Below are 9,427 nucleotides of genomic sequence, written 5' to 3'. Positions count from 1 at the left end.
AACTCTTACTTGAATCTCTCAATCTATAGTCACTCTGGGCTATGGGACAGTTATGGTGGTTTTTCTCTCCAAGATCATGATGATCTGTGCCCATTCTGAAGATTCATATAGATTACTGAATCTCTTTTATGTCTTAAAATCACTGACATTCATTTTGGAAAGGCACCTACGATATCACCCCTGAGCCTGAGAGAATTGAATCCTAATCCTGAGGCTTAGAAAGGAGGTGCCTGACTGTTCCAGAGAGATTAAATGTAGCATTAAACATCTTCACTGATGAGCAGGAATATCCTTGAGATTGGACAGGAAGGACAACAAGCCCTAGAGATAGCAGCTTTCATGGGAGGTTGTAGCCTTGGATGTTGTATCCGTTAAAGAGAAGGAAAAATCTCCTGGGCTATGAACTCCTGGAGGACATAAATCTTTTTATTCTGTATTTCTCACAGCACAACCTAGCACAGTAATATAGTCATGGGATCCATGTACACTTGTTGAGTGGGTGTTCCCATACATGAACTGCTTAGGAGGGGATAATCTGGTGAACTGAGTGATAACTTTGAGAGAATCTTGAAAGAGAGAAGTGTTCTCTTTTTCTCTACTCTAAGTACCAGGCATTTGCTATAGGCAGATTTTAAAATGCGGACTGAGAAACAGATGTGAAAGAAACAGGTGCCACAAAGATCCTTTACTTTACATATATTATGATTTAGTGTTCATAACAGGTTAGGATCATTATTCCTACCTTTTTTTTAACAGGTGACACAACTAAGGCTCAGGTAGATTAGGTGTTTTATCTGAGCTCACGCAGCTAGCGGGTGCCTGGGCTCTCCCACCTGAGACTGAAGCCCTTACTAATGGTTCTTCTCACCACTCCGGAATCATATTCCTCTCTTCACTTAATTCCCATAGATCCAATTTTGATGGATCCCTGAGGGATTCATGCCAGAGAGCTGCCATCCTTGAGACCACCCAACCCCCACTCCAATGAATCTTTTTTCTGCGGAGTGCTGGCCTGGAGCCAGGTGAGACCAGAATCTACATGTCAAGGGTTTTCTCTAGAATCTGTCGCTGTGGTTACTTCCAGTAGAATCTGTTCCAGGAAGAGGTCTGACTAAGCAGGATAGCGTGACATTCATCATGCAGGAGAGCAGAATCCGGGGCTGGGGGCCACATGTCGAGAAGGGAGGGGCCGGGGGAGGCCCCCTTCTGACCAGCCCTGAGGAAAGGTCAGGGGAGAACGCTGGCTGAGGAGTGCCTTTAGCAGCAGCTGCTGACGTTCTCTATCACGTGCCTGTGGCCCAAGGTAACCCAGACCTTTAAACAAACAGCGGGGCTGGGGGCGTTGCGGGGCCGGCCTTCGTTGCGGGGCCGGCCTTCGGCGGGAAAGGACGGGGACTTTGGGGGTCGCACACTGAAGACGGGGCGGTGAACGCTTGGAGGGTGTGAGGAGTCCAAATTCTCAGAGGAATAGGGAATGAAGGAACTGAAACAAGAAATGAAGTGTGAGAAGGAACACAAGTGTAAAATGAGCGTGAGAGGGCCCAAGAGCTTGGCTGACCAAAAGGGCGCTTGGAGGTAGGGGCAAGGGTGTAACACACCCAGACCCAGCAGCATAGGTAAGGTGGGAGTAGGAGGACACATTTTTTTCCCTGAGCCCATTTTCCGTAGGTGGTTCCCTTTTAGCTATTTTTTAAAAAGATTTTATTTATTTATATATATATATATATTTTTTTTATGATAGTCACACAGAGAGAGAGAGAGAGAGAGAGAGAGAGAGAGAGAGAGAGAGAGAGAGGCAGAGACACAGGCAGAGGGAGAAGCAGGCTCCATGCACCGGGAGCCCGATGTGGGATTCGATCCCAGGTCTCCAGGATCGCGCCCTGGGCCAAAGGCAGGCGCCAAACCGCTGCGCCATCCAGGGATCCCAGATTTTGCTTATTTATTCATAGAGACACACACAAAGACACAGGCAGAGGGAGAAGCAGGCTTCATGCCGGGAGCCTGACGTGGGACTCCATCCATAATCTCCAGGATCACGCCCTGGGCTGCAGGCGGCGCTAAACCGCTGAGCCACCGGGGCTGCCCCCCTTTTAGCTATTTTTAAGGTAAAATGTTGGCCCCAGTTTTTTTGTTTGGTTTGGTTTGTTTGTTTAGAATATACGGAAAGAACGTCAGAGGAAGCTGTACCAAAGCAAGGCTGCTCAGGGCTTAGGAAACCCAGACAGAGGGTGGCGCCTTTTTTAAAGATTCCATCTCTACCCTAAAGCTCAGGCCGTACCACACCCCACCCCCCACGTTTCCTCCCTCTGTCTGCCTCCTTTTCGCCCACCGCAGCCCCCCCCTCCCCCCATTCCCAGTACGATCGGATCGCCTTTAAACCAGGTAATCGCCTTAGTCTCCACAGCAGTTCTGGGAGCTCCTGAGTAGAGGGGGTGGAGTGCGCAGCGACCTCAGCCCGAGCTCTTGGTGGGAGGGGTGCCGGGGGCACTAATGGCGCGCCGCGGCCATGACGCTGGTCAGATCATTCACAGAAATCACTTGTTTCATTCCATTTACAGTCGCAGCTCCACTGCAGACGCCTTTCTTCTCAGGCCGGACGGTGAGGTGATGGCCCAAGTTCGGGAAACTTCCTTGCCCTCCGGCTCTTTAGTCCTCTGGAGCTCTGGAGGTGGGGGAGGAGCCTCTCCCGAGGAGAAGGCCAAAAAGGCGGGGGAAATTGAGAAAGACGCGGTGGGGGCGACAAAGGCGTGTTCAGGCCAGGATGCTAAGGAGATGAAGCTAGAGCTGCTACAAGATCATAAGCCTGTTCCTGAGGATAACTTGACGTGGAGTGACAGCGGAGGTGATAAGGAGGTGCTCCCTTCGTCCCCTCCTCGCTGTTACATCAGCTCTTCGCCCCTTTGCCAGCGCCGCAAGCCCCGCCCAAGGCCCCCAGCCTCGGCCCGCTCCCGAGGCCCGCCTGGGCTCTCGGCCCCACCCCAGCCTCCATCCCATCCTCCCCCTCCCCTTCCCCCACCGCCTCTGACCTGACCTCAGCCCTGGCGACCCCAGGGCTGGCCTCAGATGCTGCAAAGCATCTGACCCTGGATCTAGGCCTCAGATGCTGCAAAGCTTTTCTGGTGGCCTAGGTGGCTCTGGGGATCGAAGTGGTTTAGGGGACTGGTTGCTGGAGGTGGAGTTTGGTCGGGGTCCTACGGGGTGCTCTCATGTGGAGAACTTTAAAGTGGCTAAGAACTGGCGGAAGAACCTGAGGCTGATCTACCAGCCTTTCGTATGGAGTGGGACCCCAGAAACTAGGAAACATAAGGCAAAGACGTGCATTTGTCATGTATGTAGTACCCGTATGAACAGACTCCACTCTTGTCTCTCCTGTGTCTTTTTTGGCTGCTTTACTGAGAATCATATTCACAAACATGCAGAAACAAAATAGCACAATTTAGCTGTAGACCTCTACCATGGGGTTATATATTGCTTTATGTGTAAGGATTATATATATGACAAAGACATGGAATGGATTGCCAAAGAAACAAAAGAGAAAAATTTGAAATTATTAACTTCCATCTCAACAGATGTTTCTCAACAACAGTGTATAACATCAGATGTTGAAGAGAAGCATTCAACCTGTGAGTCAAAGGAACAGGAGCCAAAATTTGTGAAACTCAAGAAAAAGAGGAGAAAAAAGTCTATACTGTAGGCCTGAGGGGGCTAATCAATCTTGGGAACACATGCTTTATGAATTGTATTGTCCAGGCACTTACCCATATTCCTCTATTGAAATATTTCTTTCTCTCTGACAAGCATAAATGTAGAATGACAAGCCCAGCTTGTGTCTTGTCTGTGAAATGTCTTCTCTTTTTCATGCTATGTGCTCTGGGAGCCGAACTCCTCACATTCCCTATAAGTTATTGCATCTAATATGGATTCATGCAGAACATTTAGCAGGGTATAGGCAGCAGGATGCCCATGAGTTCCTTATTGCAATATTAGATGTGCTGCATAGACACAGCAGAGATGATAATGTGGAACAGGAGGCCAATAACTCCACATGCTGTAACTGCATCATAGACCAAATCTTTACAGGTGGCTTGCAGTCCGATGTCACATGTCAAGCTTGCCATAGTGTCTCTACTACAATAGACCCATGCTGGGACATCAGTTTGGACTTGCCTGGCTCTTGCGACACATTCAGTTCCCAGAATCCAGAGAAAGCTGACATCACAGTGAGTAGGGATGACCACATACCAGGAATTCCCTCACTCACAGACTCCCTACAGTGGTTTACAAGGCCAGAGTACCTAGGAGGCAGTGCCAAAATCAAATGCAGTAGTTGCCAAAGCTATCAGGAATCTACTAAACAACTCACAATGAAGAAATTACCTATTGTGGCCTGTTTTCATCTCAAGAGATTTGAACATGTAGGTAAACAGAGGAGAAAGATTAATACTTTTATCTCCTTTCCCTTGGATCTGGACATGACTCCATTTTTGGCCTCAACTAAGGAGAGCAGAATGAAAGAAGGCCAGCCAGCAACAGATTGTACATCCAATGAGAATAAGTATTCCTTATTTGCAGTGATTAATCACCATGGAACTTTGGAAAGTGGACACTACACCAGCTTTATCCGGCAACAAAAGGACCAGTGGTTTAGCTGTGATGATGCCATTATCACCAAGGCTACCATTGAGGACTTCCTCTACAGTGAAGGGTATTTACTGTTCTATCACAAACAGGGTCTAGAGAAAGATTAGTCTTAGGAGACCACTTTCCAGAAAAAAAAAAAAAAAAAAAGTAAAAGAAGTGAATATACAAGGATCCTGAAGTGACACACAAACCTACCTGGAATGGACCATGACAACACCCATACAACAACAAGCACCTCTTGAAGTTTCACAAGAATCTACCTGGCATGGACAAGGACAACAGCACCTATATTACAAGTAGCACCTTGATATGAAGAACCTATTTTACCATGGCTTATGGATCTGTAAGAGGAAAAAAAAAATACTAGTGACCATTCAGCCTTAAGAAATGGGAGGAGTGAGAAGAGGTTGAAAACGGTCATATAAAGCATAATTAAATGAACAGAATGCTTTAGGTGGGGAGAGTGGGAATGGAGATGTTCTGCCAGTGCTATACTGTATATCATTTGCTTCTACAAAAATACCATGGGAAATTAGACAGTATTCGTACATTAACAAAAAGCTTCTCAATTGGGTTCTAGCTGTGGCTGATTAGTCAAATAGTTTGAGAAAAGGATATTGTAAAAGAAAATTTCAAAAGCCTTAAAACATTTAAAAAGAAAAAATATTTTTTTTTATTAATTTTAAAAGAAAATATTTTTAGGGCAGCCCCGGTGGCACAGCGGTTTGGCACCGCCTTCAGCCTGGGGTGTGATCCTGGAGACCCGGGATCGAGTCCCACATCAGGCTCCCTGCATGGAGCCTGCTTCTCCCTCTGCCTGTGTCTCTGCCTCTCTCTCTCTCTGTCTATGAATAAAATAAATTAAAAAACAAATCTTAAAAAAAGAATATTTTTAAATGTTGAAAATTTTAACTATATTAAAAGAAATATCTTAAAATTTAAATTTTTTAATTTAAAATTTAAAAATTATTAAAATAAAGCTTAAAAATAAATTTTAGAAATTTTTAGTTTTAAAAAGATAAAATGAATAAAAGAAGGACAAAGATAAAAAATGAAAGTTTACCAAAAAAAGTGAAAGAAAGTTATAAAAGTAAAAAGTTAAAGGAGAAGGGAGCTCTTAAAAGTTTAATAAAATGTTAATATAAATAATTTTTAAAATTAAACCATAAAATGTGTGTTGGAAAATGAGAGGTTAGCAAGATTCATGAATAGTTTAAAATATAAAATTTCCAAAAATACAGAATCGAATGAAAATTCAAATATAAGTTTACAGAAAAGTTTTAAAGGAATAAAATTTAGAATAATTCAAGACAAAACTTGTTTTCAATTGTTTTAATTTAAAAAAAATTTAAAAAGGACAAGTTAAGAGAAAAATAGAGAATTTTAAGATATATAGGTAACTCTAAGGAAGTCCAATTAGAGGGATTTAAATAAAAACTAAGTATTTATTTTTTAAAAAATATTTTATTTATTTATTCATGAGAGACGCAGAGAGAGAGAGAGAGAGAGGCAGAGACACAGGCAGAGGGAGAAGCAGGCTCCATGCAGGGAACCTGACGTGGGATTCTTGGGACTCAATCCTGGGTCTCTAGGATCACACCCTGGGCTGAAGGCGGTGCCAAACCGCTGAGCCACCCGGGCTGCCCAAAAACTAAGTATTTAAACAAAAAGGATAAAAAAATTAAAAATTTTAAGACAGAAATAAAAATACAAAATTAAAAAAACATGTAAGTAGAAAAAATATTAAATATTAAAATATTTTAAAACTTTTTAAGTTTTTAAAAGACATTCTTTTTTAATTTAAGCATCTAAAAATACAGGTATGAAAAGTAAAAGGAGGACATAGGAATAACAAAAAAAGGCTGGTTAATTTTTTGTTGCATTTTATGTTGATACATAAATAGAATTTGAAAAAAAATAGAGTCCTTTAAAAAACAACAACAACAACAAAAAAAACCAAAAACAGAGTCCTAACCATAATTTTACCACTCATTTTTGAGATCACTGCAAGGCCTGAACTCTAGCCTACCTTCCCTTTTCAGGTTCCAAACCCCATCTGATTTCTAAAGGAAGTAGAGCTGTTTCTTAGGAAGAATCAACTGCATCTCAGAAAGATAAAAATAGTAGGGACTATCTCACATTTAGAATTGCATTATTCATACAAATTATTTGCTACCAAAACGTAGTTCTTGATAGTTTAGTGGCTTAGGGATATTAGATCACAATTCAAATTCTGGCTTTGATGTTCAAGCCCCATGGCCTGATTGAGGAAGTAGCAGGGACCCATATCTGAGGATGTCCCACCCTTCTCCTCCTCTTCCTCTCCATGAGGAAACAAGACCTTTAAATTTCCATAGTAAAGCTGTGGGCTTGTGCTTGACAGTCCTACTCATTCCTTACTCCCTCTCTTTTTTCCTTATTCCATCACTCCTGCCTGGTTACCTGATCCACTTACTTACCTACATCTCTGAGTCCCAGCCTGTGGAGCTCCTCCTTTGACTGTTTACCTGGTGGCTTTTATTCCTCCTTCAAGACCCAACTCACAGATGGCTTCTCTGGAGCCTTTCTGAATGCTCTAGGCAGGTATAAATTGGAAAATCGTTCCTTCCTCACCCCTCTGTCCCTGCCACTGTGCCTCAAAGTACTTTGTCTGTACCTCAGTAATATTCTACTGTGATTCTACTGGAGCTTTGTGATTGTTTGCCCCTCTGCACTGAGCATTCTGAGAACAGGGGGCCAAGCCTTATTCATTTCCGTGTTAATAAATGTTTGTTGAATGTGAGGATGAATTCTGTTATTTGCTCTATTCACCCACCCAGTAGTATGATCTCACCTATTTTATCCATCAAGCCCTCATTAAGTGCCCTGTGCTATAATACAGTGTGATAGGGTTGTATCTTCCCCCAAAGGCAGTGTATGAAATGCTACTCGGCTGCAGGAGATTGCTTAAGAAGGGAGGTGCTCAGTGAGGAAAGAGCCAGGTTGTGGGGAGAGAGTACCAGGTACAATGCAAGGAAAAGAACAAAGTAAGAGTTGGTAGTCATGAGAGACTGGGTGGTGAGGGGCAGCAGAAGCTGAAGGTGAGGCTGGCCTTTCTGGTATGTGTGCGGCAACACTGTTCCTCACCAGTGTCCCTGAGCTCCCCATGGTGTCTCTCACCTTATGATTGTGTACCACACCTCTCCATGGTGTACTGTACTAGTTTACCTTCCCAGGGGACTGTGTATCTTGCCATTCCATACTATTTTATATCACATGGCACACCATGTCACCATGACGGTGACAAGGGAGTGATACCTGGCGGCTGTGTTTAGCGAGGCAGTTGTAGTTTGTCTGCTTAGCACTCTAGCCCTTCCCCCATTCCTTGTGGTTCTGCTGGCGCTATTGACCACCATGCAGTCCTCCTCTCATCCCTCCCCAGAGTGAGCATGTCCCTCCCATAGGCTAGGCCAGATTAGAGTTCTCAATTTCTTCACTCCTCCACCTACACCTGTCCCACAAGAGCAATTCTGAGGATGACTGTAGGACCCAAGCAGGCCCAGAGTCCATTGCTAAATTGAACATATGTAAACACTGGGAGAAAGAAGTATCTTGCTCCCACTCCATGCTGAAGTCTCTAGACTAGGATGACATTAACCTAAGAACCTTAGGGGTTGATATTCATACCATGAGGAGAAAAATAGAGATGGGAAGAAAGCCTGGAGAGCATCATTTGAAACTTGTGGATCTAGCTGTGCCTGAAGTCCCAAAGTTCTTAGCAATCTGAGCGAATAAAGTCCTTTGTTTTGCTTAAGCTAGTTTGAGATAGTATCCTGTCACTTGTAGCCAAGTGTTTTGAACACATTAGATATGCTATATGGTTAGTTGGGGGCATCCTGTTCCTGGGGCCACAAACAGAGAAGGAAGAAAATGATGACTTTAAATGAACTCTGTCATATAATATTGAGAAACCAGAGTGGGACCCTGCATGTCTTTTAGTTCAGCACTGACCTATGCTAGGCTTCAAACATTACAGCAATGATGTAGCTATTCCCAATTAAAGAGAGAACAAGTCAATAATGTTTAATGAGTACCATGAATAGATAGGCCAGGTATTATGGTAACTGCTTTACCACTATTATGTCACTGAGTTGGCATGGCAATCCTGGAAGGCAATCATTACTGAACATATTTCACAGTTTGGGAAAGTGAGACTCAGAATGGAAAAGCAGTTCGCTTAAGTTCACTTTACTGTTTTAAGTAGTAGGGCCAGTATTCAAACCCAGGTCCCCAAAACTTGTGCATATTCCATTATAACTCAGTACATATAATTCAAAGATTTTATTTTGTTTTGCTTTGCTTTTCCTGATGTTGCTATGGAAGACAAAGTAGACCACAATGGTGCAGAAGGCAGACTGCCTTTGACAAACCTGGATACAGATAACCTGGAACCTGGAGAGTAATCTATCAACTGATAACACAAAATTGCCCATGATACAGGTGAATATGTCTGTATGGCAATAGATGATTAGGATAATCACATCAGGTTAAATGACTTTCCTAAGGATACCCAGGATGGATGAGGCCAAAATCCTACTCCATTACTAGACATATAGCTTCACTCAGTGCCATATGCTTGGCTGAGCACCAAGACCTGACTATACGATCTAACCTTTTGACTGTCTGTGAAACCACCAGCTTTCTCTAGTTACACCAGGTTTCCTTTCTAGCTTCAATACTGTGACCAGTACTTTGTGAATTACCTTTACCACTGACCTTCCCCTGGTCTTTCCAGCTCCTCAACCAT

General features: G+C 43.4%; 1 protein-coding gene across 1 annotated transcript; it reads left to right on the top strand.

The window, feature by feature from the left end:
* Positions 1-1,968: 1,968 nt before the first annotated feature.
* USP51 (ubiquitin specific peptidase 51) lies at positions 1,969-7,423 on the top strand. Its single transcript, XM_049107397.1, is given in 5 exon segments — positions 1,969-2,382; positions 2,559-3,054; positions 3,056-3,680; positions 3,683-3,814; positions 3,817-7,423. Coding segments are annotated over 4 exon segments (2,136 nt in total). The 5' UTR covers positions 1,969-2,382; positions 2,559-2,607; the 3' UTR covers positions 4,749-7,423.
* The last annotated feature ends 2,004 nt before the right edge of the window (positions 7,424-9,427 follow it).

Source organism: Canis lupus, chromosome X (genome assembly GCF_003254725.2).
Source record: "Canis lupus dingo isolate Sandy chromosome X, ASM325472v2, whole genome shotgun sequence".
Lineage (NCBI taxonomy): Eukaryota > Metazoa > Chordata > Mammalia > Carnivora > Canidae > Canis > Canis lupus.
Note: the sequence above shows the minus strand (reverse complement) of the source record. Positions and strands in the feature narration are given on the sequence as shown.